The 14300-nt window shown below is 42.3% G+C and overlaps 2 protein-coding genes across 2 annotated transcripts in view; both read right to left on the bottom strand.

Moving 5' to 3' along the window:
• LOC108669226 overlaps positions 1-8396 on the bottom strand; it is a gene marked incomplete at its 3' end in the record, with an annotated part of 119708 nt that extends 111312 nt beyond the window's left edge. The window contains exon 1 of the mRNA XM_018156530.2: positions 5530-8396. Within this exon, the coding sequence (XP_018012019.2) occupies positions 5530-8305 (2776 nt within the window). The remainder of the gene's footprint in view (positions 1-5529) is intronic.
• Positions 8397-13337: 4941 nt separating this feature from the next.
• On the bottom strand, positions 13338-13647 carry LOC108669225 (salivary glue protein Sgs-4-like; the record flags this gene model as incomplete). Its single annotated transcript, XM_018156529.1, has 1 exon — positions 13338-13647. A coding segment is annotated over one exon (310 nt), but the record flags the coding sequence as incomplete, so codon positions are not given.
• Between the last annotated feature and the right edge of the window lie 653 nt (positions 13648-14300).

The following is a 14300-nucleotide window of genomic DNA, read 5'->3' as shown; positions in this document are numbered from 1 at the left end:
ATCAAAATTTAATATACGAGAACAGTACATATAATCATCCTCGTGTTTCAGGCGAATGAGCAAACGGTCCTAACGACTGCCTCGAAATGTCACTGAGTTGGCACGTGGAAATAAAGCTGCAGTCCTCGTCGCCATCGATGCGTGATAGGGACCGACATAGAAATAGATGACTAATCAAGGGGAAAATAAATTTATATCTCATAACAATATCAGACAAATTAAAAGCTGCACAAATAGGGGTCATAACAAACAATCAATGCATTTTACAATTCATTCATACTAATCTCAAAATTGGATTTGTATCAAGAAGATACTAGTACACGAATGGCATTTTTATCAAGGTGAGAAGAATCATCTGACCATGCGAAAGAATATTATTTCAGAAAACATCGACACAGCGCATACAAATATCATTAGCATAGCAAGGGAGATTTTCCGGTAGCATATTTACGCAACAGCTGCGGACTAACGGGGCGAGGGCTCGGTTCCCAGGCCCGGAGCGGAGCCAGGGCCTGTGATGGCCAACATAACCTGATTTATCCAACCAAAAAATACCAAACGGAAGAATGATCCAGTTTCCTACACCAGATTACAGAAAAACAAGCTACATAATAAAACAAGAGTCCCAATAACCTTTTGTAAAACTGGACACTACAATGTAGGCAGAGCTCTTATTATTGTCGCCTTATAACTTATCTTATCTCGTGTCATGTCATACAGAAGTTTTTCATGGGCTATCAGGACACAGTATAACCGAAAACCATACAGTAAAATACAAAAACTTCAGATCAAATAATCAGCAAGCGCAGTAAAATATTCGAATACTCAAAGATTCTTGCATGATCGTAAACTCTTCTACAATCGTTATCTAAATTTTGAGATTACATTCATCAGTTACTATTTGAGAGCAGTAATTCTTAAATGACTCGAAGTCGTGCAATAATCATACAAAGACCACGCCTCACTTGTCCAGGTCTCCAGCTCGACACAGCGATGAACGCGCTTGGAATAGCTACGTAATTGATGGCAGAAAACAAAGAAGATTACCGCGTGAATGATCAAGCGAAGAATTAAGAAACAATGCGTCATATTTATCAGTCAATAGAAGAGATAATAACGCAAGAGTTCAAGGTTTGCACAAGACCGATGTGTTGTTAGTTGACGAGTTCAAACACGAACGACCACCCAACAGTACGTTCAGATGATGTTTTATTTTGCAATTTTTTATTTTCATTCAATCTTGCAAAGAAACTAAGAACCAATAATAAATAATTACCCAACTCGGCCATTACAAGATTGGAGCAGCAATAATGGCTTGCACGGCATTGATGCACTGGCTATTATTGCTGTACGGCATCCGTGCAAAATCAATTGCAGAAAATGAAACGCGAGACTTGAACTTGAAACAATTCGCGTGCAAAAGCGGTACATATCCCTAAACACACTCCAACACGACGTCATGTAAGATATATAAAGGATCACCAGCGATGTCTAAAAAACATTGCAAGGGAAAAATAACGGCAGTTAAAACAAGGACTTGTGCGTGGGTGCGGGTACATTAAGGCGCGTCATTTTATTGTTATTGCAATATTTAGGGATCAGCCATTACAGCCGAGCTACAACGGAGAGGGAAAACCCAGATATGAAATTGCCGACTTGAATCAAGGCGCATACCGAGCTCAAACAAAGGTAGCGTTTACAGGCATTATGTGATTGAGAAGTTAGCTCTGGTGATGAATGTTCATATGTTTAACTGGAATTTAAATCTGACAACTTGAATTGATTACGACAGTACGTCCTGAGATTTGTATGGCAATTTGATACTAGCATTTTAGAAAAAGTTTAATAGCTGAGCGACTCGAAATACGCTTATATATATGAGCGTTCGCATTAACGAGTGGTCTCATATCGAACACCCATAGGGCAAAATAGTTGAGTAGCGTAAGAGATGAACTTTGTTCCGATTTATACATACCATTGGGCAAAATTAAATGAAAAGTAAAAACTAACCAGGAAACTAAAACGAAGCAATGCAGCAAAAATTCCTGACAAAACAACCTCCAGGTAATAGTTTGAACTTAAATGTGCCGTTTAATTCTGATAAGTCGTAACCTTGTACCCCGATCCAACATCTCCATGGGGCAAATGGCTTCCGCTCCATGAAGGAAGGCTGCTCCTCAAAGAGTTGGCGTCACAATTACGGCCGCAAGAAGTGACGGATGCGCCGATGATCGTTATCTAATTGCACTATACGTTATCTAATTGCTCTACGGGGACAAATACAAGACGGAGAGGCAGAGATCGCAACACGATTCGTCGACGAGCGCGACTGACGTAACAACTTCTACCTTTTAGGGGCGCCAGTGAACAGAACGTATAATACCATTAAAAAGCCATGGTCGGGGTAGTGGCAATGATGGTTATTGCTCAGAATTTAGTTGTTTTCATGACTGATGATAGATTATCAAAGGAATTCATAATTTGGGAATGTGAGTTTTTAATTGCACATATTACTAGAAAAGTAATCCCACTGCCACCTTCCCTCCAGAACCGTAAAGATCACCGAACGTCAATGTCACTCACGTCGCCACAGCACATAAGTCGCCGGCCTTCAAGATAAGCGATCAATTCATATAAACTGAACTGAACGACAACTTTCCAGCGATACCGAAACAGCTTTTTAGTTATTATGTGGTTATCGAACCCAACAAACCGTGGTTATGACCAATATTATACGGTTTTCATCGATAAATGGCGAGTTAAGTGCAGTATCCGCCGAGTGGCGAAGCATATTTACGATAACAATTTTCATAGAAAAATCCTAATCATTCCAACTATACATGAACTTAATTATAGAAGTTAAATTTTCCTACTTTATGTTACGGAATTTATAATCCAACAACTGTTTTCTTCAAGACATTGATAGCAAAACCCCTAATCCGCCACGGTATCAAAATGAAATGAATTGAAATTTACACAACATTTGGATATTGGAGGGCTTTTTCACTTCTGTTTTTGTGACAATTTTTTAGGATAGACCGATGAAAATCAAGACAAAAGCGTTGTTCTACATTCACTGCAACAATTAAACTAGCGATTACGTGACTAAAGAATGAAGTTACCATCTCATTGAACAAAGGAAAACTTGCAACCCAAAATCCGCTGCAGGCAAAAACTAAGGTGGTGAGACAAACTGTGATGCAGATGGAAAACCGAATGGAATGTAGAAGAGGGGCCGAGTGGGATGTAGAAGAGGGACCTAGTGGGATGTAGAAGAGGGACCGAGTGGGATGTAGATGAGGGACCGAGTGGGATGTAGATGAGGGACCTAGTAGGATGTAGAAGAGGGACCGAGTGGGATGTATAAGAGGGACCAAGTGGGATGTAGAAGAGGGACCAAGTGGGATGTAAAAGAGGGACCTAGTGGGATGTAGAAGAGGGACCTAGTGTGATGTAGAAGAGGGACCTAGTGGGATGTAGAAGAGGGACCTAGTGTGATGTATAAGAGGGACCTAAGAGGGACCTAGTGGGATGTAGAAGAGGGACCGAGTGGGATGTAGAAGAGGGACCGAGTGGGATGTAGAAGAGGGAAAGAAGGAGCTAGTGGGATGTAGAAGAGGGACCGAGTGGGATGTATAAGTGAGACATGATGTGACAGAAGTATGACATAATAATTCAGCTCGAGAATGGCGTTGGTACTCCCGATGTACACCAAGAGTACACTATGTAATTTCTGACATTATGAATATACGTTGCTTTGATTTCTTGGTTAAACATGCCCCGCACACTGATGATGAAAAGCATTTGTCTCGATACTGAAAAATTTACTTCGCCCCAAAAAATGTCATTGAAAATGTAAAGAGTATATTAATCAAATACGGGCGGATGTTAGAATTATTTTTTTTAACGAAATTATATTTCCTCATTGAATTCCGGTCAGTAACACCTCCATGGCATGTCAGCGCACGCAGCGTTGACGTTGGAACAACAAGAGCCTCTGAAATCTCTGGATTGGTGAGCACACACGCTTGTGCAAGCCACGCACCACACACAATGCATGGAAAATGAAGGTGCAAGCGAGTACGTACGATCCAAATACGCGTACCAGACGCACGCATAAGCACGTACATGTATTACTAAGCATATATGAAACTGATCCCAAGTGAAAGCATATGTTGCTATCGATAGCCACGTGTTTGAATGAATACATTCAACTCCCAAGTTGTCGGCATGAGACTTCGCTTCAGAGCAATCGGATCAAACGTTATATTAATAACACAAGAAATATAAACAAATCAAACCCAAACGCTAACGCAATCATATTCAGACACTTTCATACCAATTAGAAAAAATATGGTAACGAAAAATATAAACATAATCAAATTAAAGAGAAATCTTCGAATTTATTAATTGTGTTGGAGGGTTTTTAAAATTGTCTTAAATTTGCAAAAAAAAAATGGAGAATCTTGCCGCACTTCGACATGAAGCATGATCAGGACGGTTCATTTAATAAGGTTACTCGTGTAGCGACAAAGAACAACGTCGTGCACTGAATACAACAAAGGATAATCTTGTCCGATGACTCCCCCAGTCACTCAATGACTGGAACGAAGATAATTCGGTGTCGCCGATAACACTGCAGTGTTGCAGGTGATAAGTGGCAGCGGTGGCATGAAGAGCTGGCGGTCGTGCCCCGTAGCAGCGTAGTCTCATCGTCATCGTATAAAGAGGAAGTAAGATAACGTCAGGGTTTAATGTGTGTGAGTTAGAAAGTAGTGTCGCGTGATCCGTGACGCAATTCTGCACAACGCACTATTTTGGGTTGCATTGTGGCGCTGACGACGAGCGCAGGCTTGGGCTTTCGGTGAGGAAAGACTTCGTACGCCGCAGTCGAAGGTGTGGATTTTAGAAGGTAGCTATAAGCTATAGGCTATGATCGGCGCAATGAAAAATAAGCTACTGTCTTGTCAATAGACCATCATTGTCTACGCATCCTTCATTGCTCAACAAGGGGCATCGAACATTTTCTTCGAATTGTAGGGAAGGAAGGAGTCGTTCTCACAAGTTAGTAAACTCGGCCCATTATAACTATAGGTTGGCCAAGGTTTTTTGAAGACGTGAAGAAGTACTCGATGAGTAATTCAATATAGAAAATCAAATGCGCCGGTAATTACGTGAGTAAAGCACTTAGCAGGTGCGTATTGAACACATCGCACCGCCAAACCAAAATAAAATACAACACTTCACACAAAAAAAATCGATGATTTAGTCCACAGATGATTCACGACCACCACCATTGCATAAGTTTTTAGTTTAACAAAAGGTTGCGGATGCTATCACGCATAAAAGCAATAGAATAAGCATTAGGAACGGCACTACTCCCAGGCGTTTTCCATCAGAAGTATTTCAAGTAGCGAGGCAACGAAAAGGTTAGTCACCAAAACAACACGGTAATTCCCTTATGCCTCTCGTACTATTAAGACGTCATCTATGAAAACGAAAGGATGGACTTGATGAGTCGGAGCTTACCCTTGAAAACATGAGGAGTACTCCGATTTCGATCCCGTTTCTCTTTGCCATAATGCCCGATGCTCGTTTTAGGTCTTTCAAGTTTGCCATTTTTTGAACTATTTTTCGAATTCAGGAAACCCTCTTCTAACTCGGTAGCATCGTTGCGGTACCGCCAGTTGTCTTCCATTCTCGACTTGCTGCGACCGTCCACTCGTAAAGGCACGGCGATTCTACTTCTGTCAAGCAGAAGCATCTCATGTCCAGAATCCAACAAAAGCTTTTCTTCCTGAGACAAGTGAACGCTTTTTCCAACGTCGTCCGAAGTTTGGAGATTGTGGGATGACTGCGACGTAACTCGAGCACCATGATGTTCTTCTCTTCGTCCAACACATCTGTTGTCTTCCACTATGATCTCTTCTGGCATTGACAATCCCTCTTGGTATGGAGGTAGGCTTTGAAACTGCTGTATTGTTCGAGAAAGTAAGTCGTTATCTAAATCGTAATCAGATATCATGTCTTTATTCGGATAGTGGTGATCGAAATCCAAGTCTAAATCACAACTTCGTCGGTACCATCTTTTTCTGTCTAAGCTTAGAGGAGTCAAGGACATAGGTTCCTGCAAAGAAACAGAAGGCCCATCCAGCTCAAAATCGCAGCTCCGTCTCCTCCATTGTTCTTTGGCAAACTTTCGAGACTCGTGAAATTCGTTTCTGCGAGGCGATGTTTCTCGGATCTCGGTTTTCCTCCATTGCTCGATTTTGCTAAGACAAGCTACGTTATTTGTGACTGCAGTGTTGATGGCTTCGTTGGCCTTGCCTGCATGGGCTTCGTCTCTATGTGCATTTCTAACTTTGTCCATTTTGCGCCTGCCTACAGGTGTTCGATGATCATCAAATCGATTGCCGATGCCAGCATGGTTTTCAGTACGATACTCAACTTTACGCCTAATCAGAGCTGCGTTGCAGTCTAAGTCCGCTATTTCCTTTCTCGGCAAATCACGGTCCAATTGCGCTTCGTCGACGGTTCCATCATCGATCTTTTTATCAATGTTCTGCCATCGACTTCTCAAGCCTGCTCGAGTTTTCTGAAGCATACGAGACTGTTCTTCTTGTCTACAAGCGTCACCGTCAAATCTTGACAGATCCCAAGCACTCTTGGCTTTAAGTTTCGGTCGAGCCATTAGAGGGGACCGGTGTTGCAGGGCGATGTCAGTAGTGAGAGCAGTTTCCCAGTTGACCTTGCCGTGTCGACCGTCGATACGAGTCAAGCTCTTGCTATTATTAGTTTCAGCCATCGCAAAACATCTACGTAAGCGATTTTCGTAGTTTCTCAAGCGCAAAGCATCCCACTCGGGGTTGCGCGCATACCTACGTTCGCGCTCAAATCGTCTGTGGGCCTCAAAGTCGCTTTCATCCTCACTGGAATCCTCCAAATACTTTCGGTCCAGACTCTTGCTCCTGTTGTATTTCTTGGGTGATAATCTGCAATCCCGGCCATCATAAAACCTCTGGAGCTCATTGTGATGGAAGTTTACTTCATTTTTACACGGCATGCGACTGTTGGCACGACCAGGGTTCTGATGTTGAGTTTTGTGGAATACATTGTCAGTGCTTTTAGTGAGGTTAGTCTTATTCATTTTAGCGTCATCGCATGCATCATACTTGACATTATATTTCAAGTTTACTTGGTTATTTAGAATCATTTCATTCCAATTATTACTGTAGCGATTATTAGCATCTTGATTCATCGTGCTGCGATAGTCCAACGAGGAATTCATTTTATCGCCACAGCTACTTTTGAGATTACTCTTCAAAGGTTCGTTCGTACCATTTGTCCCCTTATATGCAATTTTAGTAGTCAATTCACAGTTATTGTTATTCTGTCTCTTTTCAAAATTGTTAGTATGAACATATTTCGGGTTAAGGCCACTGTACGAATTAACATTTTCGGTTGCAGTAACTCTAAGTTGTGCAGATTTTACATTCCCATCTACTACATTTCTCGTTGTTTTTGCCGTCGATTGTGAAATAGTGCATGCTGTGAAGCCTTCGCTTCTACGCTGTGCCTGCTCAGACGTGGCGGAATTCGCCGTAACCGCAACAAATTCCTCTCTTCCGCCGCGAAGAAAATCTGTCGCCGACCTCGCTGAGTTGGTCATAGTCACAGCGTGGATGCCGTTGCCGCGATCGTCTGTTGCGTCCGCCCCATAGCCATTGTAGGCCAAACTGTGTCGCTCATTTGCACTGGAATTGCCGCCGCTATAGAAGCGACCGCCGTAAGGCATTGAGCTGAAGTTATTGGTTGACCCGCTGTTGTAGGAGTTTATGGCGTGGGGGAAAGACTTAGGCTGATCGTAAGGAAAGTTCTCTAGCGTATCTTGACTGCTGTCCAGCCTGAAATTCACACCGCTGTCGTATTCTTCAGACGATGGCGTGGCGCGCATAACAGTCATCCTATAGTCATTGCAATTCCTACCGTGAGTTAAGTCATCTGTGGCACAAGGCTCGCGTTCTATCGAAGGCAGTTCAGTTTCGTACTTATTTAGGATTTTACGTCGGCTCAGAGCTGCGCGGTTCATAGGAACCGGATCAACCCTCCTGCTAGCAAGTTCACCTCGATGAGTAGGACGGACTGTGGGTATAATTTCAGGATCTTGATCGATATTCCTGAACGGATCTTCTTCGTCGGTAAATATGCAAGATCGCCTCCTTTTTTCTCCTTGTACATTCCGACAGTCAAGAGTGATGTTGGAATTACCGACACCCGTCGACCTGTTGATTTGCTTCGATATCATCTTGTTGACGTTGCCGAATCCATTCGTGGTTATCCCATTATGCCTGGGCCCACTCTTATCGCCAGCAACAGGCTTTCTAAAGTTTGCTCTATCAACGCTGGAAGATTTCAAATTGGACTTCACAAACCGTCCACTCTTGGGCACGGAACTATCCGCGACTTTAGATCGATTCACGCCGGGGTCCGAACTGTCGTCCTCGTGGCTGTGGCTATGTCCAGACCCTGAACTTGTCCCACTGCCGCCCAGTCCTCGGGCCCCAGAATCATCCGTCTCACTTTCAAGTTTGTCTTCGTAGCTTTTGCTCCTCGTATAGTATCTACCGAGGCCTTGGACATTCTGCAGTTTCCGACCTCTTCCAAAAGCCCCGGTAGATGCATCGTCATCGTGCTGTTGTGGCTGGCTGTTGCTGTTATTACTGTTATGGTTGCTGTTGTTACCGAAAAGCCTATTGTGGTGTAGTGAGAGAATGGCCTCCCTCTGAGCTGGGGAGAGGCACTCCCACGCCCCGTCAGTGGGGAGGGAGTCCATCAAACGGTCCTGAAGGCAACGAATTTTAGGAGACACCCCTCGGGGGTTGAGGGCTGGCGCCCCCACAGGTTCAGCTACTCGCAGCATCAGCGCCAGGTGACGAAAGGCGGACACATGCACATTGCAATCACTTTTCTTGGTGATTTCAATTATTTTCTTGCGTGGAAATTAGCAAGTCAAAGTTCACTACGATTTTGAAACTCAATAAATTTAGAACTTTCCTTAAAATTTAAAATAATTTCAACTCAAACAACACTCGAAGTAGAGTCATTCTTCGACTTAAGTTGGTTTGAAGTTTCACGCCATGTGACATCTCAAGGATGAACATAACTCAATCAAGTTGTATGGAATTCATGTAATTGTCACTCGGTGTGTCTACCACATTTTCTCTCTGATTATATTGTTCATAAAATATCAGAAGAGGATCTGGAAAGGATGAAAAACAAATGATAAATAAACTAATAAATTCACGTGAATAAAATGATAATTATTAAATTAAATTAAAAGCGCAATTCACCACTGAAGAAAAATTTAGTTGCAAACTAAAAGTCGGCATCGAAGTCTTTAACACTTTTCTACGTAACGCTTTAACTTTTATTGCCTCACAAACACGCTGACAGGCCAGACCGCGCTGGGCTATCCTGGCTCGCGTGAGTCATGCTGAAAACGCGCGTTTCAGCTTCACTAGAAAATATAATGTCGAAGATATCGACGAGAATATCACTAGTACTCATGATCATAATTTTAACCCAGTTCAAGTGATATGTGTCACAAATTGGGGTATCATTGCCCCCTGGACTCAAGCCGATGCGACCAGCGACTTCAATGCACCCTGAGAAACGTTCTGGCTCACGCCACAAATTGTCTGTTACAATATTTGCCTATAAACTCACGTTCATTATTGCAAACAAATTCACAAAACACAACACGAATAATTCCAATGATATATTTTTATTTTCACATTGTAAAATTGTGGAAAATTTTACCACCCTTTTTTCCGAAAACAATCGTAACGTTTGAATTAGATTAAGTACAGAAATAATTATTAATTCGAGTTCAATTTTAGTGGATGTGTTGGAAAAATGATTAATAATTCATAGGAATTAATTAATGATGATAGGAATAAACTTCAATGTTATCAGTATATACGACAAAGTTTATTCGTATCACAATCAATTAATCTTAATGGCCGTGAAAACTTTATGAAAAGATTAACAAAGCTACTCAATGATAAGCTCGAAACTCGCTTCAAAAATAACAGACGGAGCACATTTTCGGTAAAGCATCTAAATTTCCTAAACTGGTACAAAAGTTTCGCACAAATCCAGGTATCGGTAAGCGTCAGCTGGTCCATCAGCGTCCCACGCGCACACCCTACCTACGCAACGCTCGCAGCGCGACTGACTCTTCAGCAATGCAATGTCAGCAGGCGTCGGCGACGTGACCCTGGAAACTGTGAAGGCAACACGGGCAAGCCGAGACTGGAATGCTGGACACTCCAGTGCACGCTGGAATACGGGCAAGCCGAGACTGGAATGCTGGACACTCCAGTGCACGCTGGAATACGGGAAAGCCGAGACTGGAATGCTGGACAGACATTTCATTTCCTCAGCCAATACTGTATTTTTTGCCGGTAAATTTTCGGTGTAACCTGGTATTGCTTTCCTTCACGTTGACGCAGTCCGGAAGTGTCAAATGTTCCAGAATTGTTCCAAATGATTATGTATGGAAGCCATATGAATGATTTCCAATGACTGCGGGTGATCATGTATGGAAATCATGCAGGCAAGTAGCGAGTTGTGATCTGCCACGCCCGACTGGCGCCGGCGCTCATTGAGGCACAAGCGCTGCGATTTCCTGGCAGTTGTTCACTAACTAACTGAATGGCCCAACCGACCGCTCGTCTCACAATACAATACAATAATATCTAATTAAGGGGAAAAATTCAATTTTCGTGGATTTCACCTTATCGCAAAACATTTGGGTTAAATTATCTGAAAATAATTGAAATTTTTTTTGTATGTCTTAAAAGGAAGTGTTGCCACTTTTAGAGACATATCCCACAACTGGAGAGACATCCCAGAAGTGGCGGGAAATCCTGCCAAAAATACCAAAAAAAGAGAGATATTCCTTAACTAAAGAAATATCTCAACTTCATATTTTTTCATAACAGTGTAAGCTCCAAACCAAAGTGGCAATTTTAATCCAGATTCAGTTCAGCTGGCTTGATTTCCTACATAATTGTGGCGGAACTTTTCGCATGTTGCGTCGGGTGCCATCATACAGTGCCATCTTACGGTGCCATCTGCAGCTCCATTCCAGAACTCGGCTTTAAATGAACCTCGAAACGTCAACGAGGAAGCGAGTCATTTGAAGGAAACAATCGACGCCCGAGATGACAATAATAAGAACTTTAATTAACGTCCGTGACAATTAAAATCGTAAGAGAAACACATACAACATCAGCACCCATAAAACAAACGAACGCGCCTCGCAACAATCAACCCGCGCATGAAAGTGTCGCAAGATCGCGACGAGAACGAAACATAAAAAATTAACTGCCGCGACACGATTAAGTTCTCAATGACTTAATGGCGAGTGTGACACACATTTGTGTTCAAATTAAACTGTCAATTGAAAGCGGAAGTGACGGAAAAGTTGCATTTATGCGAATGGCCTAACGCGAGTAAGTGCCGGTGAGTCAAGGAATGAGTACTGGGAAATTCTTTGATTGGTTGCTATTTTTATTTCAAGATTTTGCAAAACTTATGCTCGGCTTTATCCAAATTTAATGCACCGCGATAATAATATTTGCCTGAACTCATTACAGATTCTGAATACGGAAATATTTACAGCACGATATTTGTACCAACCGTGGATCTGTATCCAGCTCTAGCAGACAATATCGATACGTACAACGTGTCGGCTCGTATAGTGTCTTTCCCTTGCCGGAAATCGATTTTCATGGAAGTCTTATTTAATTGTTCGGCCAACTCATGCGGCCTTGCATGCGTTCTGCGCTAAAGCAACCAGGACACGGAAGCTGGAGCTCACGCAATACAGAAATATCGACTTGTATCTAAACTCCAGCCACGTCACATCAGACGAAAAAAAAAAGTCTAATCGTATCATTGATAATACGAGTACAGCGGGTCCAATGAACTGGACGCATTGCGCGCATTGAACGGACAGCTAAACCTTGCACGATTTGTTTAGATGAGGAAATGGACGGCATAGCAACGAAGGTTTTTACTCAAGCTTCGGATTATGATCTAACAAATACAACATTTATTTTACGAGTTCATTGTCAATACTCAGCAAATAGGTTCACCGAGATTCGTTAGTCTAATTTTATTTATTGGCCATCGCATTTGTCAAATGCATGTCGACGCAGGCTGCACTAATTTTTTTTCGTTTCCATGAAATAAACGGGAAAGTTTTTAATTGAATGAAATTCCTCCGCCTCGAATGGTAATTAGTTTACAGTTGTGATTGCAGTTTGGCAATCAATCTAAAAGGTGCTCCTCAATATTGCGGTTGGCATATCGGGGCTGCTACGAACCGAGTTCATAATTTATTATTCAAATTGGATGCAAAAGAATATGAACGGTGAAATAAACAGAACATTAGAGTTGCAATGACGTGGAGATGAAAGGTGTCAGAATGCAAGAAATATTTACAGTTGTGATGGGACTGGTCGCAGGGCTGGTATTTGCGATGCCCGTTCCACTCGAATTCTTTGAAAGCTTTCACGCAGAGTTATGACGTGCATGTCTGAAAACTTGTAATATCAACACACAAATTATTCTTATTATATATTATAGCGACACAAATCAGTGCCAACTCATTACACGACAATTTAATTGCACAACAAAATTTACCGGATTAAAATCAAGTCTATCTATTTTCAAAGACCTATTTTTAACTTTTATAAGGAAAATTTTCTTGTGTTATTCCTAGGCGTTCTAAGGTTTTACGGCCATCATTCCCACAGAGACCAACAATGTAGGCGTAGGCTAATTTCCACCGACATTAATGCTTAGTAGGCACACAAAAAAATCAATTGCAATGTCCGGTGCTTTTATACAGCAGAAAATCGATCATAAATGCATGCAACTGAAGAGCTATAACCTGTTGGTCCAGCAACAGGCTATTGACCCTACACGCAGAACACGGTTGTCATGTCCAAAGCTTATCGGAATGTCAAGTACTCATGGCCCGAGCGTCATTGCAGTTTTTCACATTTTCAACATCGCGAAGAGAACGACGCGGAAAACAGTGATACTCGTACGCCAAATGAACTTTAATTGTAGAATACACGACAAAGTTTATTGAACCTCTAAAGAATGGTAACAATTTATGATTAACTCGGCCATCTGAGCAGAACTGACATCTTCTGAGCGAAACTGTGTGTTAGCTTTCATTAATCTGTCATTGCGATTGGAAATTATTTTGGACATCATCAATAACGAGACCAATTCTCATACTCAATAAACGTTGTAGTTTATTGAATTTGATCAACGTACGTCGGTGGTGGGTGTGCACGTCGATGGTGGGTGAGCACGTCGGTGGTGGATGAGCACGTCGGTGGTGGGTGTGAGCACGTCGGTGGTGGGTGTGAGCACGTCGGTGGTGGGTGAGCACGTCGGTGGTGGATGAGCACGTCGGTGGTGGGTGTGAGCACGTCGGTGGTGGGTGTGAGCACGTCGGTGGTGGGTGTGAGCACGTCGGTGGTGGGTGTGCACGTCGGTGGTGGGGGAGCACGTCGGTGGTGGGTGAACACGTTTGTGGTTAAAAGTGTGATGCGCGCCCCACTGATAGAGTGAGCCAAAACAAACGCGGCGTAAAAAGAAAAAGATTTTAAATTTTAACGAACATATATAAAATTTCTTTTATCGACAACAGAAACAATTATCAACGGGGTAGAGGGAATCGCAGCTACTGGGACAGTAAAATACCGAGCCGAGAAGCAGCACAAGCTTCAGTATCACAAAACTTGTTAACTTGACGTTAGCCTTGAACTTAATCCACGAGGGAAGATGCATAAACGCGAAAAAAAGTTTTGTTCTCATGGGATGCTAAAAAATCCAAGCCAAACTTCGTCCAAGTTGTTATCTAGAGATTTCCAAACTTCGGACATCTTGGGATCAGCGAGGAAGTTGTTGCACTAGAGGGAAGCTGAGATTAAAAGTTTTTGGATGAAAATAAGTTCAACAGGAAGCTTAATATATCGAACTCCGTTCCGGGATGTTCATCAAGGCACAAAAATAGCAGTAATGTGAAAGAATGTTTCGGAGCAAAATAATTAATGTCAATTAAAAGTTGAACTTCGAATCTCCCAAATTCAAAAAAAGTCCAAATTTCACAATGATAGAAATTTCCTGCGGTCATCAGCTAAGTGTAGTGGAATATCCTTTGGTTATTAGACGTGCAACACAACCTAGGGTTGAAAGACAACACATCTTCC

The sequence above is a fragment of the Hyalella azteca genome, unplaced genomic scaffold (assembly GCF_000764305.2).
Source record: "Hyalella azteca isolate HAZT.00-mixed unplaced genomic scaffold, Hazt_2.0.2 contig5430, whole genome shotgun sequence".
Taxonomy (NCBI): Eukaryota; Metazoa; Arthropoda; class Malacostraca; order Amphipoda; family Hyalellidae; genus Hyalella; species Hyalella azteca.
Note: the sequence above shows the minus strand (reverse complement) of the source record. Positions and strands in the feature narration are given on the sequence as shown.